The 26433-nt window shown below is 38.9% G+C and overlaps 1 protein-coding gene across 1 annotated transcript in view; it reads right to left on the minus strand.

The window, feature by feature from the left end:
- The window catches only part of Fbn2 (fibrillin 2), a 215755-nt gene that overhangs the window by 97078 nt on the left and 92244 nt on the right, over positions 1 to 26433 (minus strand). Inside the window, exons 8-11 of the mRNA XM_055622919.1 lie at positions 18611 to 18736; positions 8643 to 8795; positions 7348 to 7560; positions 6251 to 6388 (exon numbers count right to left, since the gene is read on the minus strand). Coding sequence (XP_055478894.1) covers positions 6251 to 6388; positions 7348 to 7560; positions 8643 to 8795; positions 18611 to 18736 — 630 coding nt within the window. The remainder of the gene's footprint in view (positions 1 to 6250; positions 6389 to 7347; positions 7561 to 8642; positions 8796 to 18610; positions 18737 to 26433) is intronic.

Raw genomic sequence — 26433 nt, forward strand, 5'->3', positions numbered from 1 at the left:
GAGTTCCACCAGACTATAACACTCAGTAACTACAGAAGTCTAGGCAAGATAATAGCCTTAGGCCTTGGACAATGCCATGAGAACAACAATGGTTTCTAAAGACACACACACACACACACACACACACACACACACATACACACACAATCACTACATTTGGTCAATACTGTTAGTTTTAAACAAAGGGATTGATGTACTATGGGATTTCTTTGTTACTTTGCTGTGGGCTCATCTATATATTCACAACTAGATATTCACCAAGGCTTTATTTTGTAGTAACAAACATAAAGTACACAGACAACAAAAACTGATTAGAGAGAAAAATTTTCCCATTAACTTCAGATTTCCTGAGGGTCTTAAAATTGGCACTGAGGATTATTTTCACAGAAAATAAAATTTTATGCAATTACTATCCGATCTGAAAGACAAGAGAAAGTAGAAGGTTTTCATGTGAGGTCTCCTAAGGGCCAATTAAATGTGAATCCATTGCAGAGCTTTGGGTGTACAAATCAGACCACACAAATCTCAGGGAAATCTCTTGTGCCAGTGCAAGTTAAATTTATCTTCTCTTCGCAATGCTCACGAAAAAATATTTTTAATGCTGGCAAGTTTAAAAAAAAAGTAATGGTTTGCTATCTCAGGTACACATAGAGGCCGTTAGCAACACAATGTCAGCTAAGCTGGAGAAGATACAACCAACTCACAGGGTAACCAGTTTAATGAACAGATTGCTCCTTTCACAGCTGTTCCTGTGAGAGGGACTGCATTCTCTCCAGCACGCCAGCCTCAATTATATAAACTTTCAGATGGAGTGCAATTAAACCCTTCCTGGTAAAGGGAGGGAAGGCAAAACAAAACCTCATGGTGAATAAAATTAAGACAGCAATGTCTAAGAGGGTTAAATGCTTTTTTTCAATTAATCTCAAGGCTCTTTCAGCCCATTAAGACTCACTTACATTGACACTTTTGGTTGATAACATCAATTCTACTGAGCCAAAGGAATGAAGCAGAATGGGAAGAGAAAGAGTTTAAAGCATTAGCAAACATATAAGGTATAGTCAGCGCACTTTCCACTATGAAACAGCACCTCTAGTTTGTACTGCTAAAAATTACTTCGGTTGTCTAGATGTACATCATTGAAGTCCAACAATTAAAAATGATTCACAGAGGTATCTTGATATACGCCCCAATGTAAAACTGTGTTTAAATGAAGACTATGAGAGACCGAGGACCCAACCTTCTCTATCTAGGCAAACTGTCCAGGAAGCCATGGCAAACTGCAAAAGTCTACAGTGTCACTCAGCATGTCTTCCTCCCTTCAGATCCCACTCCCCTGGCTTACTGTTGCCATGACAACTCTTCCCACCACCCTGTCATTCAGTGATATCAAATCTGTCTCCTTAGCCTTCTTCTAGGGTCCAGCCAACAGATAGGCTATACTGCTGATTGATTTTTTATTTCTTCGTTGGCAAATTAATTGAGTTTCTTTATAATTCCAAGTGTTCTTTAAACTTTGTTTTAACAGGATTATGTTATTTAACTTTCATTTTTATTTATTTTTAGTAGCTCTGGGGATCAAGTCCATGGCTATTAGTAATTCAGGCAAGACTTCAGCAGTGAGTTACAGGCCTGGCTGCTAGCGATTTGGTTTCAGACAAACAACAAATCACCATCACTACCTCAGAACCTTCATGTCTCTTCTCTATTACATGTCTCACAATCCAGTGCTGCAAATTCATCACATTTATCTTTCTTTAAGGAACAGAGATAAACAACTATTATAGTCACTACACTTTGGCTTTTTCTGCAATTCTGTTAAGCACTGAGTAGTGTTAAGTATAAGTCCTAGGAATCTTAGACTCATACAACAAATGAAAAAAAAAAGTGAAAATATTGATTATTAAAATTGTTAAATTTTCAGGTAACATTCTAGTTTAAAAGTTAATCCTTGAAAATATTATGTATACATTTATCAGTTTAGAAAATACTTAATTTTAAGAGCTCTATAATACCCATGCCAAAAGAAGAACACATTTATTTCCTGCTGTCCTATAGTAAAATGATATCAAGTAAAATGATTTTAATAAAAGAGTGAATTAGACAGGCACTAGGTATTGCAGAATTTCACGTTAACAGTATAATAAGAAGAGGAATTTGATTACTAAACATAACTGGTTTTAGACCTTACAAGTAAGTTGTCTGTCTATCTTTCTTTCTTTCCTTTTTTTTTTTTTAAAAAAAAAATTTTAACATAGTGATTTTCTTATACTTCAGCAAGCATCTAACAGAAGTTCCCAAAATAAAAGGCAGTTTATCACACCTCAAAACACTGTCACATTACGAAGTATTCTGGCTATTAGAATATTAAATATTAGTTAAGTATTTGACCTGTTTTTTCCCCAATCAGTGGACTGGTAGAGGGACATGGATGGAGAAGAGGGAGGGAGAGTGGGATTGGGAGGGGACGAGGGACAGAGCTACAGTTGGGCTATAAAGTGAAAAAATTATAATTAATAAAAATTAAATAAATTAAAAAGTAATAATGTGTTCCTCATGAACTCAAAATGATTAAAATCTGACACAAGAAAGAGAATCGTAGGTTTAAAGTGACAGATAACATTTTTTTTTTCTGAATATGTGCTTCAGTGTTAAGCTAGACCTGTTTGAATTGTAATAGTGTGAAAGAAAGCCCTGATGCAGTTTCCTTGTTGAAGGATTGACCGATGAGATAGATCCGGTTATTCCCTAACATATTAAACCACACAGAAATACAACCTTAACATCACATTAGGCAGAGGTAATAAGAGATATGAGAAGAACCCTTCTTTCCTGTTGCTTAACATGTCAGACCCTACAATGTTAAACTTGGAACTCGACCCCTGGACAACTGGTTGGGTGTGATCTATGCACCATCTTCTGCTGAAGTGAACAACAGTTGTGCCAAAAGTTTTCTGTTGGGTGAAGTTCAATGAATGGCATCTGGGAAGAGAAACCAACTCGGACAAACCAAAAGCCTTTAGAGAAGCTCCAGTTGACCTTTGTAGGCATGAGTCTCAAGTTGGACAAATAAATACACCTTTAACTAATATTGAAAAGTATGGGGTATTTGTAGACATCATGGCCAACTTCTTTAGGACTTCAGACCAGGTAAGGCCAAATGCAGACCCCAGACAACATATACAAGTGTAATTTTCAGTATCTGTACAACAGCACATGAGACGGGCTGTGCTTCTCTCTAGTGGTTCAGAACTTGAGCAAGGCAAGGAGATGTGCTGAATATTGCTTTTTTAAAGCCCCCATGGAAATTCTATTTTATCAAGATACCAAGGGACCAGTCTCTGTAGAGCCTGTGTCTGAACTAGAGATCTCTCGTTGTCTTCCTTTTCACTATCAACCCACTATCTATAACTCTCAATCAAATAGAACTTAGGGACTCAGACTGTCCAAGGCTACTTTTTAGCTTGTGAGAAAATGGCTTACAGCCAGGCATGGTGATACATGCCTTTAATCACAGTACATGGGAGGCAAAGGTAGGTGGACCTTTGTGAGTTTGAAGCCAGTCTGGTCTACATTGTGAGTTCTAGGACAACTAAAGCTACACAGTAATACCCTATCTTAAAAAAAAAAAGGAGAGAGAAAGAAAGAGGAAGAGTTCACATATGTTTCAGGACAAAGTTGGGGACTCCCTGTAATAAATGTTCTCAAGGTTTGGTCTATGGGCTCCTAGAAGGCATTGGGATTTCAGGAACACAATTTTTAAAAGTTTTCTCATGGGATGAACTTCAGTGTTGAAGAGCATAGCTGCTCTTCCAGAAGACTGGAGTTCAATTCCCAGCACCCACATGGCAGCTCACAATAGTCTAGAGAATCTGACACCCTCACACAGACGTGCAGGCAGAACACCAATGCACGTAAAAATAAATACATCTTTAATTTTTTTTTTCCATAATCACTTGAAGTTGCCACTGCCTTCTTCACTGTGTGGACATTTTCAATGACAGGGTAAAGCAATGAGCCTGAGCACAAATGGAAGCTATATTGCCAAGGACACACAACAGAGTAGAGTAAAGAGAAGCCATGTTCAGCAAAGAGCATCATTTGTGACAGCAAATCTTATCATTCTAAATCCTGACCTGTGAGTATGTTTTCTGACTTCTCTGGTGAAAGTAATGCATGTTACACCATTGCTGACTACAATACCACAAATGTTTCAGAAACGAAGTGGTGCAACACTCTTTGTAAGCCATGTTTTGTCACAGAATACTATTTTAACTCAAAGATTACCTGACATGGAAATTACAGTTCTTCAAATGTGTGAATTTGTCAGATAGTTTCTTGAAGAAGAAAATCAAGAACCTGTCACTTTATGGAAATAAACAAGTCTAGTTGATCCTAAAGCTAAAATCCAAGCCTAAAGTGACAGAATTAAGAAAGAATACTGCCAGTTTTCTAAAAACACAACAGAGTTTCTAATGATTCTGAAGGTTATACTATCAAATGTTTTGTTGTTGTTGTTTTAATAATGGTGAAATACTTGACTGTGGAACAATTTGTTACACAGGGAGCCATTGTATTTTTAGTGACATCCGGTGCCCAGTACAAAATTCACTCAGCATACAGAACAGACCAGTAGACTCAGCACAACACACAGAAGGTTTATTGATGTTTCCACATTGCAGGTGACCTCTAAGAATTACCACTTACCAGCCTTCAATGGACTAGCAGAGAAGATCCACAATTATCTGAAAAGCCTTCAAGACTTTCTTCAAGACTTTCAAATACTTTCTCAAGTATTTATATGGTTAAAAATTAAGTTTATTATATTGTTCAGCTAAAACAACCTATCACAGCTGACTAATACAAACACAGAGAATCTAGTTTTTTTTTGTTTGTTTGTTTGTTATTTGTTTTTGCTTTAGAAAATACACGGTCATTTATTTTAGACTATGTAACTTTTATGCATGCACATGGTACTTACATTGCAATGGAACATTTATATTGTTGTTTAAATTAGCTTTACATTTTCATTTTTATTTTAAATTATGTGTATGTGTGTGTGTTTATGTGAATGCATGCCACCTGTGAGTGAGTGTCTGTCGAGGGACGAAGATGCTGTCAGATTCCCTGGAACTGGCATTGGAGGCAGACTGTGAGCTGAGCACCAAACAAAGGCCCGTTGCAAAAGCAGGAAGTACTCTTAACTGCTGAGCCATCTCTACAGCTCCTGTCATTGCATTTTAAAATATTTTATTTATGGTTATTCTTTGTGCATGTGCATTCATATCTGCAGGTGTGTGCAGAGGCCAGAGGTTGATATCTCTGTCTCTCACAATTTTCATATTGTTATTATTATTATTATTATTACTTTGGAGACAGGATATCTTACTGAATCTGGATGTCCTTGATTAGCCAGGTGCCCAGTTGGTCATCACGTACCAGGCATCCTCTTGTGTCTGTTTTCCCAACTGCTGGGATTACCGACACGTATTCCTCTGCTAGCTTCCTATGTGCATGCTGGCGGATCTGAAGCCTACTTCCCATGCTTATACAGTTGACACTTTACCACTGAGCCATCCCCAAAGCCCCCTGTATTTGTATCCAAGAAGTTAATAATTGTTGGCTGTGGTGGCATACTCCTTTAATCTGCACTCTCAGCAAGTAGAGGCAGGTGGATTTCTGTGAGTTCAAAGCTGTTCTGGTCTACATAGTGAGCTCCAGGACAGGCAGGACTGCATAGAGAGGCTTGTCTCAAAAAAAAAAAAAAAAAAAAAGTAAAAGAAAAAGGAGGAGAAAGAAGGCAAGGACAAAGAAGATGAAGAAGTAGTAGTTATTGATTATAGTCATATAGTCAGAGCCAGTACTTTTTAAGAGTTTAAATGAGTCTAGGGTTAAAATATTTGCATATTTGTAGTTAGCAGCCCATTGTCACCTCAAATGGATTGAATAAAATATTGTTTTCAAAATACATTCACTTTCCAAATTTAGTTCATATTAAGGATAAGCAACTCTGCCAAACAAAAGAGAGACAGAATCTACATTTAGAAAAAAGAAAGAAGATGGAGAATTCTTGATGTGATTCATGTCAACAACCAGTTAAGAGGTCCCAGGATACAGGGAGTGGCACACATGCCAGGGAGACAGCATGGAAATTAGTTTTATTTCAAAAAACCTTAAAAAATCATATTTGGTCCCATTTTTTTTATGGTCTAGCAGCTGAAAACTAAGAAGCCCTAAGGAATTGTGAACTCACCTATACAATCTCCATTCGCATCCTGTTTATAGCCCATGTTGCATTCGCATCTGTAGCTGGAAACAGTAGGTATGCAACGTCCATTCAAACACAGATTGGCATGGTGCTTACAGATGTCTATTGTCTGGTTCAGAATTGCTATGGAAAATTATAACATAACAATACATGGTCATTGCAATATGCCCTGTACACTCGAACTGATTTTTTTAGAAGTTTAACAAAAATTAATTAAGACGCATGCGTTACTCTGTATTTTATTAAATTATATTTTTCATATTGGAGGTATATGAAATATATATGTAGTTTGCTCACAGTCACTCTCTCTTACCCTCACTTGTTATTAAACTTTAATATGGAAGATCTTGAAAACAAATACTTGAGGCACATGGCCACAAGTTGCGTCTGTAAGTCACACATCTGGAAACTTTGCTTCTGTCTTTTTAAAAAATTTCAGGAATGTTCTACCATATGTTTGAGCACGTTCCATTTCTTTTTCTTCTTTTTTTTGTAACTTGCTGAATATTTACATGTAGCAAATAGGCAGTATTCCAGAAAGAATAAACATAACACCGCGGGACATTATTAAATATTATTATCAAGAACAGAGCTTTTAAAGAGTGAGCTTAAATGTCAAGCAAACAGGCGCCAATTCTCCAAAGCCCACAGTTCTCAATTTCAAGCAATTTGACAACAATGGCAAAGTGTGAGGAAGGGAGGCTATGTGCATGAGAATATTTGGAGAGGCACAGAGCAGGGCTTGCTTTATCTCTTTTGAGACTTGGTCTTGGGAAATAATCCAGGCATTATATGACTAGGGCAGTGAAACAAGCCAGAGGAACTACACCAAGACCCAAACCATACTTTCTAGTGATGACGTCATCTAGACGGGATACTCTTGGACTCTCATGTGTATTTTCAAAGTGCATAGGTCACATATTCTTTTGTTCCAGTTTATCAAAAGGGGTGAAGAATAATAGATGAAATGCTTTCCTACCACATTTTTGTAAGTTAACATTACTGTATTTTACACACACACACACACACACACACACACACAGCTGAAAACTCAAGAATCTTTAGGAAGTATGATCACTTACTGAGCCCCGTGATGATGGGTCCCTGTCCCCCAGCTCCTACTCCAGCTCCCCCAACACCAGGAGAAAATCCATTGCCTCCAGGGATGGGGAGGAAGCCTGTCCCTCCTGGGCCATAGCCATTGCCATTGCCCCCTGTGCCTCCAGGTCGAGAAACTGAACTCCCTGGAATGCCACCCATTGGAAGGCCATCCAGGCACAGTCTACGATACTCTTCTACAAGAAAAAGAGTTTGGTTAAACACACATGCAGTTCTTGTGGTGTCATAAAAGCAGTTGTGGGAGTCAGTTTTTGGTTTACTTGTTCCACACAATATGAATAAGATAACTTATTATCTTAAATATTTCCAGTGCTGTATAGTAATAAGAACAAGGGATAGGTATTTCAAAAATATTTAAAACTTACTTTTCTCATTATTTTAACTGAGTTACAAAAACAAAGGGTACTTTGTATGAACTTTTTTACTTTAGACCCCAAGTATAACTCATAAAATTCCAGGCATAACTATGAATGCCAAAAATGTAATTGAGCAGGTGAAGAGCTTTAGGTTAATTCACTCTACATGTTTAGTTTTACTTGAATTCTCATCAGTATTCTGTCTACCCAAATTTTATGTCTTTTTAATTCATTTTTAAGGAGTTAGATAGAAATATAGCTTTAAAATGATTTTTTTAATGAATCTTAGCAGTAGCAGTATTCAGGTAGCCTTAAAAATCTTTACTTAGTTGTGTGAGTATTAAAACTAAGACAGGTGGAGCAAGACTGTCCCAACTACCATATTTCCTTAACTAATCATGGAATTAGAGTAGTATATTAGAGAGCAATTAGGTGGAATATTATGGTTTCATGATTTTGAGAGAATAAAGAATGTGCCTCAATGATGTTCCCCATAACTGCATATATAGTATGTCTTTATAAGTAAATTTCAGAAGCTTTAATTATTTTCGAGTTTTAGAATTTAACATGGAAAAGATAACAGAAAGTATCAACATATTTGTTTTGAAACCCTAATCATACTTTACTGTTCATGTTATCTATGTCAAGAGGAACTTCTCATTCATCCTAAGGAGATTTTTTTTCCAATACAAATTCATTTATAAAGCACAGGCTCTGAGAAGGACTGATTCTCAATGTCACGAGAAAAGAGAAAGAAAATATTATGAAGAACTGTTATGCTATAAGCTGATGGTAATTACAATAAACAACTGATTTGCCCTCAGGTAGAGGGGCAAATTCCACCATGGTTACGGACTTCCTAAACACTGTTGGTGCCAAGGCAAAAGTAGCATGCCACTCACCAGAACCTCTGACAGGACAGGCCTCAGGAATGGTCCCGATGCCCCAGCAACGGCCAGGCTCGCAGCAGCACTGTGCTTTTGCCATTCTGCCGGGGAGTTCTTGTGCACAGCGCCCATTCACCAGGCCAGAGAAGCACGTGCCAGCTCTCTGATCTGAAGATGTAAAGGGAAGACAAAAGACATGGCAGAATTACATCCCGTTCCTACAGCAGTAATTTCACACATTAGGCAAATATAGGAGAGGTGAATTCCATTGACTTAGCCTTTTTTATACTATTTCACTCCTTTGTCTCTTAATTCTCACACATCACTGCTCCGGTCACTTGTTCAGCAAATGTTCCTTTTAATACTGAACCCATATCATGTTCCTTGGATATGAAAGTGAAAGATATGTAAATCTGAGCAGGATTCAGTGACAAGCCAAACAGGTCTGAAGCTCAAGGAACAGTGTCAACCCAACACCAGTCTCCACAATCATATTCAATCTTGATCAAGATACTTTTTAAAATGAAGCAAAATAAAACAAACAAACAAACAAACAAACAAACAGGGTGGTGCCATGTATCTGAGGCTTTCCTAGAGCTTACAATGCATCCAATGCTAGCATCAAACATGTGTTCTGTGGTCTGCCATTGACATCTATGTAGTTATTTGCAATGTCTAACTGATAAAGATGGTGACTTAAAGATCAATCAGAAGCCTCCTGTTATACTGATGTCTTGGTACTTGCTTAGATCCTGGCAACAACTGCAAAGCAGCTTTTAAGGAAAGAAGAAAATGGGCTGCAACTGTACAAAGAACAGGGTCCCATCTGACTGAAGGAGAAGACAAGGTTATTATCATTGAAGCCCTAATGTCATTATGAAAGGAGTTTGGGATTTGAATGTGATGCTTTGAAGGTTTGTGGACAGTTTCAATTAGACAAAAGATAGTGGCTGACATTTGTAGGATGGTGACTGCTGTGAGAAGTGACCATGAGAAGAGAAGGAAGAACAATGAGACTACACAGGAGACATGCAGGTGAGCAGTGACTTTGATGAGCGCAGAAGCAAAAACCATGTTGTAAAGAGCATTTAGCAGATGCTTTTGAAGTCAGGTCTAGTGGGAAGTCACATGCTGAATGTAAGAGAAAGAGTGTTGGGAATTTCCTGAGTTTTGACTTTAACAGCTCAGATGGCAATGACTAAGAATTGAGCAGGCTGAGAGGATACAAGGCAAGGCTCCTCTGTAGTCCATGATACACTCCGGATGTTGACTGCATGAGCTTGGAGCTTAGGTGCATACTCAAGGCAAATATGTGTATCTAGAAGTTGCCACTACATGGATATAACTGAAAACTGTAAGGCTGGACGAGATGTTTTATAAGAACATAGGGGAACTAGGCAAGTCAATGCAGATGAGCAGTGAAGCAAGATGATGACTCAGAAGTATCACCGAGTTAGGCAATACTGTTACGGTAAAGCACTGGTACAACATCTGAAGAATTTGGGGTAGGAAAGTAACATGATCAAATCTGAATCTAATAGAGTGCACTCTGTCAACTAGATTGAGAACAAATAAGGGGCTGGTGAGATGGCTCAGCTGCTCAAGGCTAGGCTCACAACCAAAAATAGAAGAGAAGGAATCGTTATGGCAGATAACACAGGAAGACATGTTGTAATGGCAACAAACGACTGTCAGGTCTGAATCACCCAGGAATAAAAATCCAAGCCATCAGCAAACTCAATGTACAACCACATTTTTTTAAATAAATGAATAAGTTATGTCCAGTTAACTATCTGCTACTGAAAGTCGATCAAAATCCTTTGTCAGACAAACAAACAAATAAGTCTCCAGGGTTGTGGCAGAGCTGAGGCAGCCCTAGAGCTTCCTGTGCAGCCCAGGGCACCTTCACACCATTCTTATCTGCTTCTGAAATGTCCAGTTAATGGATGGATACCACCGTGTGTAGTTATTAAGGTCTATTCAAAGACCTTTCTCCATGATCGTAAGAAGTTACCTGGAGCCTCATACCAATGATGCCAACTAACAGAGGAAGAAATAGTTTTCTCTGGGGACAACCTTCCAGCCCACAGTCACTAGTGGTCAGTCTTAAACACCCGTAAATACAAGCAACAGTAAATGGACTTGATAAGTTGCACACACACACACACACACACACACACACACACACACACACACGTATACATATGTAACAATATTAATTAAAGAAAAAGACGTCATCAATCTGATGGGGGCATGGGAGGAGGCAGAGGAGGGCTAGAAATGGTGTAAAGACAGCACTCATAAAATTATTTAAACAAATTAAAAATTATTGCAGATAATTCCAGTAATAGATACTGCTGATGTTTTCAGCTGTGATTACATAGTCTAACATAAATACAATACTTCCTCCAGTGGCCTATAGGCTTCTCAGATTGCTTCCAACCTATCATGAAGCAAATGAGCTGGCTTTTGGATAGCCAGTAAGATGTGGAATGCATCCTTTTGTTTTCCAATAAGTATTCAGATTCCTCAAAAGTAAAGCATGGAATCTGCCTTATGCATCACACTTAAAACCATGGGAGACACTAAAACTCTTAAGAGCTGAGTTTCAACAGTTTGTAGCTGGGAGTAATTTCCGAGGTCAATTTATATTGTAAAGTGAGTCATGGGAACACACTTAAAAAAATTCATTCTAGGAGCCAAGCTATCATATTATTAGCTCTACTTGATTGCTGTGCTTCTCATGAACAAGATGTAAATTAAGATAAAATAAAAATAATTCCCCAAACTATAGAATACAACCAATACTTTGTGATAATATGAAATTTGGCAAGACTTCTGCATGAAGGAAGTTGTTGCATGTTTGAAAACAAAACCAAAGTCACAGCCTCAGTCAAGAGACCTAGATTTTCTTCCATAACTATGTTTAACTCTTCTTAATCATGTATAAGAGCTTGTGGGAAAATTAAATAAAACAATAGGTATTTTTGCCAGCCAAGTAGTAGACTGTCTAGCTGGATTGTCCTTCTTAATGAAATTATCCTGAAGCGTATGAAGACATATGGATAAAAAGCACTCTGGTTGGCAAGATAAAAAGGGATCCCAAATGCAGTTAAGATAGAAGTCTTGGGAATTAAGTGTGCAGTTGGGTTCACTTTTCAGCATCTATTAACCTAAAGCTATGCCAAACCTCTGTTACTGCTTCACAAGGCACAAAGCATACAAAACAGGAAGTCCAAATCCTACCAGCCATGGTGTAACAAGGTGCCTCAAAGAACTATATCCTGAGGGCATTAGTGGTCTAGTGAGGAAATGAGCCATCTCTATGTGGGAGCTGTGTGGAGACGGAAGGAGCCGCCATGAAACTGTATAACCACAGGCTCTTCCCACAAACACAACATTGACACTTCAATTCAAAGCAGGTGTCTGCTTTAAAAAAAAGTTCAAAGAAATATAGTTTGTCAGGTAAAGTTATACCATACAATGAGAAAGAGCCAATGCAAGACTAAGAAAGTCTCAGAGGACTTCCATGAACTTCACAGAAAACAGATTAGTTAACAGTGAAGTAATCAAAGCAAAGAACACTCCATGAAGAAATAGAGGTAAGTAGTGGTTTTGCTGTCTGAATGACCGCACCACTACTGACAAGTATGAACCATTTACAATCATTACTAGTTAAAGATTAATTAATAACTAAATTGTTACTGATTAAAGCAATGAAAGTTTAAGCTGTGGGTGGTGTAAAAGAGGCTACATACAATGAAAAAACTGTCCTAGACAAGCTCTATGAATTCTGTGCCTGAAAGGGGCCACAGCTGGAATAAGGAATCTTACAGATACATCAAACAAGGATGCCACGTGCAAGTGAAGAGTGGTTACTGATCAGGTAGGTGTATACGCACACATTCTCTTCAGTACGGTTGTAGGGGAAATGATACAAGGTGGTTGAGAAACATGGAGTTGAAAGAGAAAGGGGAATCATCTAGGACTGGAAAATGGTCTAGACAGAATGACGGGCAACAGTCTACAGATACAAATGTCTCAGAAACTTCTAGCTACCTACACATTGTAAAGAGCACACATGAAGCCTCGCCCTGAGTCATAAGGCAAGCTCAGCCCTAAAAAATCCACAATAAATCTAAAGTGGGACAAGAAAGAAGAAATACAAACTATGTAAGATAATACTTACAGAAGTCTGTGGTAAAAGCTTTAAACTAATCTAGCCCCACAGTGGAATGGTGTCAGTTCCTTCAGTAACTGGCAGTAACAGCAGATAAGGAGAAATCTGAACAACAAAACTATCGAGCTTGATCTCATAGGCATATCTAGAGTCTACCACACCAGACTCAATACACCAGAGAGCCCATTCCTTTTCAAAGGCACATGGAAGACTTGGAAAAACTAAGTATTTGCTATGCCATCAGAGAACACCAAGACACTCCTCTGATCAGAATGAATACAATGAAATTGTCTATCAATAAATAGCAAAGGAAACCAAGGAAATGCTACACATTTTGTGAGTCAGGTACAAGATTCCATTTGGAATAAGGTATAGTATATAAAAATGCAGATATAAAGCATAGCTTGGAAAGTATGTCAGGAAGCCATTCTATACGCACCTCCCCTGCTCTTTAGGCATCTGCTGGGATACTGCCTTTGCCATGCCTATTGGAAAATGAATGAATCGTGCCTCCCATTACATTCAAACAGTTATGTTTCACATGGATGGATATACCAGTGCAGGTGGGAAAGAAGGACTTCATTTAAAAACATGGCTGCACAGTAAGTAGCCTTTTAATTATGTATTTTATTTCACACATCATCATGTGGGAATGTGGAAAAATGTTTTAACATTAAAAAAGGAAGGTCTTCAAATATACGTGTATCACTAGCCTGTGGTTTGGAAATCGCAGGCTAGTGTAACATGTACTGAGGAAACTAGACCATAAGAGGGCAGGGGTGGTGAGGAAGGATTAGAAAAAAATAATAAATTTTTCACAAATTTTATGATTACTCTCCTCTAATAACAGCAACGAAGAGATAAAATATTTCCACCACTTGAATAAAAACATACAGAATAGGGGCTGGCAGACAGTTAAGAGCACTGACTCTTCTTTCAAAGGACCTGGGTTCAATTCCCAGCACCCACATGGCAGCTCACAACTATCTGTAACTCTAGTCCCCCGGAATCGGCACTGTCATACTGACATAAATTCCAACAAAACACCAATGCACATAAAAAGATAATAAATTATTTAAAAACCGTAGAGAATATTCAAGTATGTGTTACAGAAGAGTGGCATCCAGAGTTGAGGTCTGCAAAGAAAGGAAGCCAGTTCAGTCCAGTCCAGTGTGTCTATACACCATAGTCTTTATGAAGCACTGCATTAAAATGTTTAATCGAGGCAAAAGAAACTTGAAGAGCACCTGGCAGAAACGAAAGGTACCTAGGAACATTATTCCTTGAAGCAAGGAATTATTGTGGGCAAAGACAGAGAAAACCCATAGAAACATGGTCCTGACACATGGCGTGCTCTCAACTAAACAGACATATCCTAAAGAGCACACATGAAGCCTCACCCTTTAGTAGCATGCCTGTTACATTGCGCAAGCGGGCTTGGCAAGTCTTATTCACCACTGCCCCCAGAAGGAGGAATCTCCTCTGAATAAAATATAAATCTTTATTGAAGCAAAGTTATAGTACGATCATCAGAATGTGCCTCCGGGTCTAACATTTAGTCTAAATTTGAGGGAAGAGCATGAATGATCAATTACAGGTTGTGATGGATGAAGAAACCTTGACTATACTTGAAGATTGTAACCTGAAGTCCATATGTCTGTGTTGAATGACCTCTGCTCATTAAAACACAGAGCCGAGAGGGTTTGCCCAGGTCAAAATACTAATGGAACTTGGTGTCCTGACACTGGACACCATTCGCATATCTGGCCAGTTTAGGTTACTGTGGGAAAACTTCACAAATCTGTCTTTTCCCAACATACTTCTATGTCAACTTCATGATGACAGCACTCAACAGAAACTAAACTAGGAACAAAGAAATGGAACCACAGTGGGGACCAGGGTCACTGCTTCTCCTCCTCTTTGTCTCATTTCATCTTTGGACACCCTTTTCTTAATCAAATTTAGTACCCTAGGACCACTCTCCTTCCAGGTTTCATAAATAAACTCATTTATGTATTTCAGATTCTTCCTCAAGTGTTTCCTTGCAAATGCACCAAAACTGAGCCCTAAACCTAACAGGGTGCTGCACATTGCACACGCCATTGCCCACACTCTAAGATTTGAAGGGCATATGAATGCCATCAGAGTAGATCAGTGAATGACGAGCTTCCTCTTTGACTGACATGTTACTCTCCATCCTCCTCCTTGCTGGTTTCTTTCCGTGCCTTACCCTCCTCTGAACCCTTGATGGACACTCACTGAATACAGGATCAACCCACAGTCAGCTCTAGCATCAGACTCGGCCTCAACCCATCCTTTTTATTTTATTGCCGACCAGCCTCTTGTTCACTTCTTTCCAAACCAAGCTCTCCTCAATGTCTCCTGAGTCCACACTGGACAGTCTCAGCACCCAGTTGCTCACATAGTTCTCTTGTTTGGCAGATCCAGTTCCTCCCACAGTCCGTGATCCTATACTCTTACCAAGATCTACATTGGTGCTGAGGATTTTCTTTCTAATGTTTTTTTTTTTTTTAATTTCCTGTTTTTGTTTTTCGTGTGTCGCATGTGTTATGTGTCTGTATGTGGACACGTATATGTAAAGAGGTACATGTTCATGGGTGTGGACATATGAATAGAAGCCCAAAATTGATGGCAGATGTCTTTTTCAATTGCTCTCTACTTTATTATTGAGCAGAATTTCTCACTGAACCTGGATATAATTATTTCTGGCTGGTCTGGTTGACCAGCTTGTTCAGGGATCTCCTGTTTCTGCTCTCTGACAGAAAGCTGACACACTTGCTTGGCTTCTATGTGGGTTTTGGGGAGTTAATCTCTCACACTCCAGAGAGAGTACTAAATTCACTGAGCTCTCTCTACAGCACTCTCCTTAAGAATTTTAACTTTTATTATCAATGTTTAAAACATTTCTATTTCTTATTTTTTCTGTACAGGTCAGAAGGCAATTGTGTGGAGTTGTTTCTCTTCTTCCTCCTTTATGTGGGTTCTGGGGATCAAACCCAGGTCATGAGGCTTGTACAAATACTTCACTATTGGGCCATTTGGCCAGGTTTACCTTTTGTTTGGTTTTGCTTAAAGGTACATATTACATAAAAAAAAATAGCAGTGAATTACTTTTCTGTCAAACTTTCACACACACACACACACACACACACACACACACACAAACTCAAATTATGTTTTCAGGGTTGTATCCTCAGAATTCTTCAGGTGAGGCTATGCAATGAAACATGTAAAGCTGGAGGAAAAGGCATTAGAATGTTGTGACAACATTGCCGTCTTCAAGAATTTCTAAGTGTTTAAATTCTTTTTCTGAACCCTTCTTGCCTCTGGCTGACTGGAACTAGCTTGTCCCTCTTGAGGGCTGCTAGCTCTGTGAGCACAAAGAGGCAGGCCCCTTCATCTACCTTCATCTGGCTCTCTGTGGCTTAAATATTCATTACTTATTACTACTTGTGCCAGTCATTATTCAGTGCCTGTATTAAATTGTGGAAATTAGGTATTAATGATACCCAAGGGGAGCGAATTCCAAAATGACATAAGGCTCATTAAATAATGCTATTAAAATGCTTTTAAGGAAAAGACTATTAGTGACACTTCAACTCTTTTTAAATATGGCATACGTTAGTTTCTATGTTAAAGGTTCCCCCCCATCACCGGATTTTTAAAAACTTGATTAACACACTAGGTAAAGTTAATATAGAATTTGTCTTCCTAATTTAGCATTAAATGAAATGGGATGGCTATGCTATTTGAAAATTAAAATGGCTAGCTAAATGCTTCTGCCCCAAGAAACTCTTCTCTTGTCCACAAAAGTATCAAGTTCATCGACATTTTATAATGTGGGTTAGACTCAGCATATTTACGTTGTTGATTTATATTATGATACTATAGAGAAAATTGTGTTAAATAAGTTAAATAAAAAAGGAAGCAGAGCATAGTCAGCAAATATCACTTTCAGAACAAAGCTCAAATAGCAGTTTCATACTAAAGAGAAGTTTATCCAGTGCACTATCATGAGCATATGCACTAAATACTTACAAAAGAAACAATAGACGGGGATCCATATATTCATGACATATGATTCGATCATAAATAAATTCAATATAAGAAAATATACACTCTGGTTTTTAAAACTCAAAAACCTCTACACGTTAGAATGCTGTATTTGTTTCTCTACTCACACATGGCTATTACAAATAATTCCCAATTTGAATGAGTGAGCTGTAGTGAGCATGGGAAGGAGAAACCATGATAATTCAGGCACAGAAGTCTGTATGCAAACAAGACAGTGCCAAAACATTTAACAACAAGAGATATGTGTGTAAGGTTGAAGACAGTTACAGATGAGCTCAGAACACAAGCCGGGCCTGATTCTTAAAGGCCCTGGAGCCCAGTGAAGACTTTGCAAGGGACAAAATTTTAATTTAATGGTAAAACAAACAAGAAACATCACTAGCGTCCATAAATCTCACCGTGAAATGTAGACATATCCGCCTGTTCTTTTTTGTCCTAATTACAGATATCATAATGCTACTGTTTTACTGAACACGTTCTACAGCAGAGGTGGAGGGAGACCAGTAGCTTGCCTGAGGCCTAACAATTCGTAAGTGATAGCTGTGACCATCACTGCCCCTGCCCCTCCTGTCGCTGACATGCCTGTCTTGTTATTTATTATCCGTGATGACAATATGGGCCCCTGATGGCAGAACATGCACTTCTCATGCTCGCCGATGGACATCCGTAGCTAGTTCAGTGCCTGGTAGATAAGTACACTCACCAAACGGGTCCAAGCCTTCAGCACTGGTATGAGATTCTCAGTTCATGTCCTTAACTCTGTAATTCCTTGATTGGTTCACTTGGTAGCATCACTAGGACCCATAGATCCCTCCACAAGATGCTGATACTCTGTCAGACTTTGGGAAAGCCTCATTATGCCACTTGTTCCCTTCAGTGGACCACGAAACTCTACTCTTTGGGTCCTAGACTAATTTCTCTAACTCATCATTACATAAATCTTGACTGCTGCTATAGAAATTGTACATATTTTCCCATCTCTTTGTAGCTATTTTCTGCTCAGTGTTGGAACTGACCAGGCTGAACACTGAAGGCAAGAAATGTGAAGACAGCTAATTATACCATGATTGTACATCAAAAGGCATTCCATAATCTCTGGGCGTACATGGCAGAAGCCTAAGGCATGTTCCCTGATGAATGGCCTACATCATGGCTGCAAAGCACAGTTTCATCTCTTTAAACAGAGCAGACCGTGTAAGTATATTTGTCTTTAATTTAAGTACGCTTAAATTAAATATGCTTAAAAACACAGAATTACAGGTTCCAGTTCCTTCTTCGTAATAAGTATTTTTACTAGAATAAACAAGCTTTAAGTAAATAAGATGCTGAATGTGCTCATGATTCATAGCAACAGAAGAAACTTTAATTACTCTGTTCCAGCTTCCTAAGCCGATTTTACGTCTTTCTTGTGCTCTGCGCATTGCAATGCCGGGCAACAGTTACATGTCCTGAGCAAGTCTTTCTTTCTTCCAAAAAAAAGATTTGACAACATAAAACTAAGCCAGATGGCCCTCTGAAGGCGAAGGCTGTAGGAACAGTGTCTGGTCTATCAATCCCTTGGTGATGCTAAACACTGTTAAGGCTTTAGAACAACCCTTTCATCCACTCGTCCCAGTGGTTTTATAATCATTACCATCCTCATACCTGTTTGGGCTGTTCTGTCATTATAAAGAAGCCTCATATTATGCCTTCGAAACACAAAGCTTACCGATACACCGAGAGCCATCTGTCGAAGTTACGAAGCCACGTGGACAGAGACAAAAATAGCTTCCCACGGTGTTGGAACAGTCGCCCGTTTCACAGACCCCAGGAACCAGGCTGCACTCGTCGATGTCTGATAAAGGGAAGATAATTGAGAAAGGCCTTCATTAAACAAAAGGATTTAGAAACTAGGCGAGCACTCATGGTTGTTTAGTAGATCATATAACCCTGAAGATACTCTCGTTTCAGGCCCTACGGAATTTCTCACATCTGTCTATGGGAACTGAGATGAGAATATCCTCCCAGGGAAACAAAACAAGGCCAACTAAAGCAAAACCCTACATAGCCCTTTCCCCTTAAATGCAACTTAAATTGCAAATAAGTAAAGATGTCAAAGGTTTAGTTTCTATTCTGTATCAGCAAGGGAATTATCTTCCTAGAGCCCTTCTAAAACACATATACAATTACCTTTTAAATATGGAATAATTAAATACAAACCTATAGCTAATTTTTACAATAATCATTTGACAAAGTTTTTTTTTTTTTTCTTTTTCTTTTTTTTTTTTTTTCTTCCTATTTGGTTGTAGGATGGGCTTTTTGGTAGGTTCATTTCAATGTGGGTACATCTGCCATTGTGAGAATAACTTCAGTTTGTAACAATGTAACAATGTAGAACTATGGCAAAGGGAAACTGTGAGAGGCCCGAGAAAGGCCCACTTTTCCTACTGTGGTTCTCTGTTCTTATCTACTCTGCTTAATTCTGGGAAGGGACTTTCTTTTCACAGGAATGAAAGTCTGTTTTTTTTTTTTCTTAAGTTGTCCCTAAACGAGGAAACCTGAGAGCTTTCTATAGGCTTTCCTGTACTTCTCTTTTAATCCTGTGAGCAGAGAGAGGTGGAAAGTCAAACAAAACCTCAATTAGGCACACTGGGAGCTGAATGCTAATCCCTTTTACAAAAGGAAATGAGCCACTGGAAGAAAACCCAGCCAGGGATACCCAATTGTTGGCACTGTGTGTAAAGAGGCTGGTGTAGCGAAGACCAATGAAGAGAGGAAGCAATTATCAAAGTCATAAACATAATTACTTAAAATCAAAGTAAATGGGAACTTTTTGTTTCCTTTATGTTCTTGTCCTCTTGTGTTGTATACATTCTTTTAGAATGTCTCAATTTAAAAGACAGGGGAAATAATTGCATTTTAATTACAAATGCAAGGGAAAACATTTAAGATCCATAATTACACCCCTCCCCCTAACTAAGCCTCAGGCATCCTTGCAGAAGAAGGAAGAAAGACCATGAGGGGAGTGAACTTCCACAGTGAAGCAGTGTTTCCTGAGCGTGGCAGGAATCATGACGATCACATGAACTCACAGGGCCCAAGACAAGCTAGCCAAAAGCCCTGAATGCAGAAAGGTGGACATTAAAGCCAGCCCTTAGTTGAGGAGCTATTGGCAGCTGATGGCTGCCAGAGAAAGGAAAGCCAGTTTTCTTTCTGGATGAGGTCCTTGAGAAGCTACTCCTGAAAGTCTTTATACCCATACCCATGTGGACAGCATGAAGTGGACTCAGTGGGCTTAAAAACAGAGCATTTGAGGTAGGAAGAATGTTGAGGAAGAGAAAGAACTGCAGAGGAGAAAATGGGGACATTCGATCAAACATATTGTATAGAGAAAGTAAGTAAAACTCTGAAATGGAAAATATATGAAACAAACACCCAGCCTTCACCCAGCAAAATGAAATATTGTGTGCAAATTAGAACCCGTGGCATCCAGTGCTGCCATCTTCATGCACCATGCTTTTATACAATGGAGGGCAGCACACAGGTGAAGCAGGAACTGATAGAGTGCAATCAACGAGTTTTAAATAATAACCCATAAAGTTAGCCATTACCTTTTGGTACCCCTCTGTTGAACCACTCATTACTTATTGACCATTTATTCTGAAAAGTAACCAGGCTAATGAGTTGTATCATGAAGCAACCATCCGATTTTGTTACTTCCTTTGCATGTTCTTCCAAAAGAACAAAAGGTTGCCATCCAGACATCCTCTTAAAATATTACCTTTATTTGAGATTCAACAGCTGCTGAAGGATAGAGGCACAAATCCATACCTATCAGTCCCTCAAGAGATCAGAGTTTTAACATGAATTGCCTACACAAATGAGGAGCGAATGTGTAATGTGGTAATCGCCCTCCCAGCAAAATGAAACCATGTGTGCAAATTAGGACCTGTTGCATCCTGCGCTGCAATCTTCCCGCACCCATCGTGCTTTCATACAATGGAGAGTAGCACAGAGATGAAGCAGGAACAGATAGACTGCAATCAACAAGTAATGATAAATCACCTCTTCCCGAGGGAGAAAAAAACAGAATAGCGTGATGTAAAGCAGGCAGCACAAACGGCAGGCTGAAGCCTTTATCTGTAGTCTCTTCATACTCCAAAAATATTCACAATCCAAGAGTTTGGATAGTTTAGGATTAATGAAAATTCTTGAATATTGAAAGACTGCAAATCATTCACATGAACACTAACTTTTATTTTTAAGCATTTCCTAACAAATGATGATTTTGTCCACAACTGAGAAGTGAAAGATGTTGGACATTGGGGAGGGGCATTTTTGGCAGAAATATCTGGGATATAGAAAAATACATGTGAATGTGTCCTAGTTTGTTTTATGTTGTAATAAATCACTGGCAAAAAAAAAAATTGGGAAAAGAAATCGTTTATTTCCTCTTATAGCCTACATTCAGTCCATCATTGATGCAAGCCAAGGCAGGAACTCACGGAAGGAACCTGGAGGTAGGAACTGAAGCAGAGGCCATGGAGGAGTGTGGTGATTGAAGATTACAAAAATATCTCTTATATTCTCGGAGATCTGGAACTTTTGCTGGACCTCACATCCCCTGAAGTCACTTAAAACTTAAGATCACTCTCTTACATAAGATCACTATCAAACTATCAAATTGTTTAACCTGCTTTTAAGAGAACAATGAAAGAGTCAATTTTACTTGCCTTGGGTTTCCCATATAAACAATTTTTATAACCTAAGCTAATCTATGGGTATTATCTTAAGTAATATACTCTTCCATGTCCATGACCCAAATAATGTTTGTGCATCATTTGCTGAAAGCAGCACATACAGAAGCCAAGAACAACTTCCTAAAATCAACCATAAAGGTTGAAAGGGACCACTTACAGATACTGGTTGATAAACAATGATGCTTCTCGTCAGGGTCAGGTGGAGTCATTTGGAGCCAGTGACTTAATCCCTTGTAAAACTGTTCCTGTAAAGTATTCTATTCCTTCCTCGTATGATGTTTTCTGCGCAGTTCAATAAAGACAGAACAAAGCCCTTTGTGAGGGACAGACACAGAGATACAACAGACACATGGACAGCGCAGACACAGGTACAGACATAGGCACGATTCACACTCACACAACAGACAGACAGAAGACAAAAGACTCAGGCAGTGTGAAGTGGAGAATCCAGCACTGGATTCCCTCTTGGTTAAATGACTCCAAAGGGAAGTGAGTGATTTTCTGTAGCAGTGAAATATCAAGGCTCTTGGTGATTCAGAGTTGATCATCAACACACTTAGTCCATGGAGAGGAGTGCTACTTGCTGGCCTTCTTTGCCAGGGCTTGCTCAGTGTACCTTTTTCTACCACCTGGAACACCTGCTCATGGGTAGTACCACCCACAGTGGGCTGGACTCTCTCACATCAATCAATTAAGAAAAGTGCCCCACAGACTTGCCCACAGGCCAATCTGATGGTGGCAATTCCTCAAATGAATTATCCTCTTCCTGACTGACCCTAATTATCGATAGGTTGCTAAAAACTAACCAGCATACTATGGCACTCCGTTTTGAGGTTTTCTGTTAAAATTATACAAAATCTCTGTAGTCAGAATGAGATAGAACCTTAAGAGGTTAGGGTCAAAATAGGTAAATGCTACAAGAATTGTTTTAGGAAACTGGGGGTTCTGTATGAAGAAGATGATATTTTTAAAACCGCTTTTAGGAAAATGATTCCCCAAACTTTAAGAATTAAAGAGATAGCAAAAACAAAACAAAGCAAAACAACCAACCAACTAACAAACCAACCAACTAACCAACTAACCAGCCAACCAACAAAAAACATAATAGTCCATTTCCATACAAGAATACTCAGTATGTATTAATCTACTAAACTTTAGCATTGACATTTGTGTTCAGTGAGCTACATGAGCCAAGTCCTCTTATTAGTCATTTCATCAAGGCTCTATGTTATAATACATCACATATTGCCTCTGTATAAGCAAGTGCTTCTAAGGGTGGCAGGTCTACTCAAGGGAAAAGGTAAAACCATTTATGCATGTCTGTTATGCTTCCTCCACATCTTCTTCAGCATCCTTATTTATTTATTTATCTATCTATTTATTTATCTATCTATTTATTTATTTTTGAGACAGAGTTTCTCAGTGTAACAGCTCTGGCTGTCCTGGAACCCACTTTGTAGACCAGGCTGGCCTCAAAATCAGAGAGATCCACCTGCCTCTGCCTCCCAAGTGTTGGGATTAAAGGTGTGCACCTTAGTATTCAAATACCCGAAAGACTGCTCTAAACCACATGCCAGAGATTTAAGAGCGTAATAGCTGAAAGTCCAGTAACATGAACCTCGAGATTGGTTAGATCATTATCTCCTGTTTAGGTCAAAAGACACCTGGGCTGATGTTCTGCAACCATATTAACCTTGTAAAAATATAGAAGAATCAAGATGACATGCTGTGAATGGAGGCAACGTGAGGTCAAGATGATCCTCTTCCTCCTGTACCCCGCAAAAGTGCAAATAAAAAGGTTACACACCGATCTGTCTAAACAGTCTGCTCCTTGTATTACATTACTATGGATTCTAAGTTTCTATGAATTGATACAGGCAGGGTACTGAGACAGCCTGGCTTGGCTAAACTGAAAATATCCCATTTAACTTTACAAAATTCTGTTTCCTGAAAATTTTTGAAAATGGGGAAGCTCTGGCAGTTAGTCACAGACCTGAACATTTGGTGACAACCTTTCTGTACTCTAACTTAATCTTCTATCTGTTTTCCCAGCTGGCGTCAAAATGGCTACAGTGCGCATAGCTAGAACCTTGGCTGGGTAATCCAGTAAGAGACAGATTGTTTCTCCAGGGTCTCTGGCCTCTTAAGAGGAAGAAAAATTCTCCGAGAAAGCCCCCATAAATCTTCCCTTTAATTCTGGTACCTTCAATTGACTCACAGGCAATATCTGAATAATTCCTTAGTCTAAGGAGTGTCCTCACTGGCATAAACCTAGAAATCCTCAACAAAACTATGTTTAGACTAATAGGCAACAGAAAGTAGAAGGGTGTGAGTGAATCAGAAACATGATACAGTCGAAGACTGAGATTTGCTTGAGCATGGATGCCTGGGAACCTTTTGGGGTAAAAGGTTTCGTTAGGAAGTCACATGCCAATTCTTGGAGCATTTAGAGCTTTGGCTTTTGTTCTGAAGGGACTTCTGCTTTCTAAGAAAGATCTTAAATAAAACAACAACATTACACGAATAATCACTATTACAGGATGCCTGAGTTCGGCTTTGTGAAGAAGAGAACAAGTCAAGAAGGAATCAGGACAAATCAACAGAACTTTGTCACTGAGAAGGTACGTTAGGCATCGACCTTGATTGACAGATAGATGGTGTAGAATGATGAAGAAAAGATGCGAAATGGGAAAGAAGAGCCATACTGAAGGAAAGTTTGGTCTGAGGGAAGTAGACGAATGAGCTACACAACTCAAATTTTCGGTATGGAATTCAGATGAGGGCTAATCTGAATGTCTACTTTTATAGTTTATCACTAACTATGCAGCTTGCTTTAGGTGTAACAATGGATGGGACTTCAAAAGGTGAAACAAACAGATGAATTCAAAGAGGCAACTGTGAAAAGCATCAACTTCTAAGGGAAACTCATGTGAAGAAGAGACAGAAGTCCAGAAGAAGAGACCAGCGTACAAGAGGATAGAGGCCAAGAAAAAGCCCAGGAAACAGAGGCATGAAGTAAGGGGAACTGCAGTGTTTACGGAGAGCCGATGAATCTGAACCCGGTCTTTCAGAAAGAAAAACCGGGTCTAAAGAAAACCAACGAATGGCTTTGTGATTGCCAAGCCGCTTAACCTCGTGTTCTTGTAGGTCATACTCTGGCAGGACAAGATGCTAACCTAGTGAGTGGAGTGGACTCTGCTATCGATGACTCCTGAGAATGCTGACTGCCCTGTCAACGCTCTGTTGTCACAGAGACATGCTGTCCTCATGCACCTGCTCCAGAAAAATTAGTGTGAGTAGAACAAGTGGTTTCATTTATAAAACAGTGCTAAACTACTTCCTTCCCACCAGCACCAATGACCCCTATATATTAGGTGCAATCTGCAGAGCTTTTAAAAATGTGTATGATTGTTTTGTTTTACCTTAGATTTCTATTTATTAAGGCATAATTGGTGGTAAATTCACGAGCTGGGATGTGACATAGCGTGATGTTGGTGTGATAAAATGAATGGAAAACTCACACTTGCTTTCTGTTACTCAGGTTTTGAGAAAACAACATACATCAACTGCACTCAGAGTTCTGTTGCTTATGAGCAGCTTAACAGAGAAACAATTCCTATACTGTGCAGCTCACACGCTCAGCTTATTAAATTCTACTGTATTTTTCTAAATGTAGTAGAGGGCTGCATGAACATCACTGCAACCTAATTTTATGACAACTTCATCACTCCACAACTAATTCCACCCCACTATTAATCATTCTTCAATAGCCTCCTGTAAGCCCCGGGTAGCCATTAATCTAGCCTCCCTCCCTCAGTTACACAACTGGCTATCCTGACAGTCCATGCAAATGGGATCCTAAAGTCTACAGTCTTTCATGATGTGCTGCTTCCCACTGTAGCTTGACTTTTGCTGCTCCATGCTGTGGTGCATTTCAGCACTTTGTTCCTGTGGGGCTCTGGATGCACCACGCAGCTTATCATTCCTCGTGGACATTTGGGTGGTTCGCACTTGGTTGCTTGTGAATGTCTTGTGAATCATTAAGACCAACTGTCTTTAAAGACACAGTGACACAATACTCCCACTAACAGTGTCTGAGCACCCTGTTTCCCATATTTTTAGCTGCATTTATTATTCTCCTGTTTTGTTTATTTGTTGAAGGTTTTTTGGTGTGTGTGCTTGTTTAAGTAAGGATGGAATGCTATCACACTGCATTGTGGTTTGCATTTCCCTAATAGTATCCTGCTGATGTTTTCATAGTTGTGTTTATATTGGCCTTTGTGTATCTTCTTTGAAGAAAAATGCATTTAATTCCTTTGCTCAGTTTTTTAAAATGACATTTTATTATTAAGCTTTGTGGTGATTTGAGTGAGAATGGCCTCTACAGGCTTTTATGTTTGAATACTTGGTGCCCAGTTAGTAAAACTGTTTGGGAAATATTAGGAGGTCTGGCATTCTTGGGGGAGGTGTGTCACTGGGGTAGGTAGGCTTTGTGGTTTCATTCCCAGTGTGCTTTCTGCCTTCTCCTTGCGTTTCAGCAATACTAAGCCTTCCAATTTATAAAAGGAGAGTGTGTTTACATTTACTTAAATTTTAATTTACTTCATAATGTTTAAAGTTTTTAGTGTGCTGAATCTTTGATTCCTTTTAAATTTATTCCAAATCATTTCATTCTCTTTGATCATATTAATGGAATTCTCTTAATTTCGCCTTCAGATTGCTCACTGTCAATGCGTGCAATTTTTTTTCTTTTCTTTTCTTTTCTTTTTTTTTTTTTTTTTTTTTTTTTTTT

This window comes from Psammomys obesus, unplaced genomic scaffold (genome assembly GCF_907164565.1).
Source record: "Psammomys obesus unplaced genomic scaffold, mPsaObe1.curated_primary_1811, whole genome shotgun sequence".
Taxonomy (NCBI): domain Eukaryota; kingdom Metazoa; phylum Chordata; class Mammalia; order Rodentia; family Muridae; genus Psammomys; species Psammomys obesus.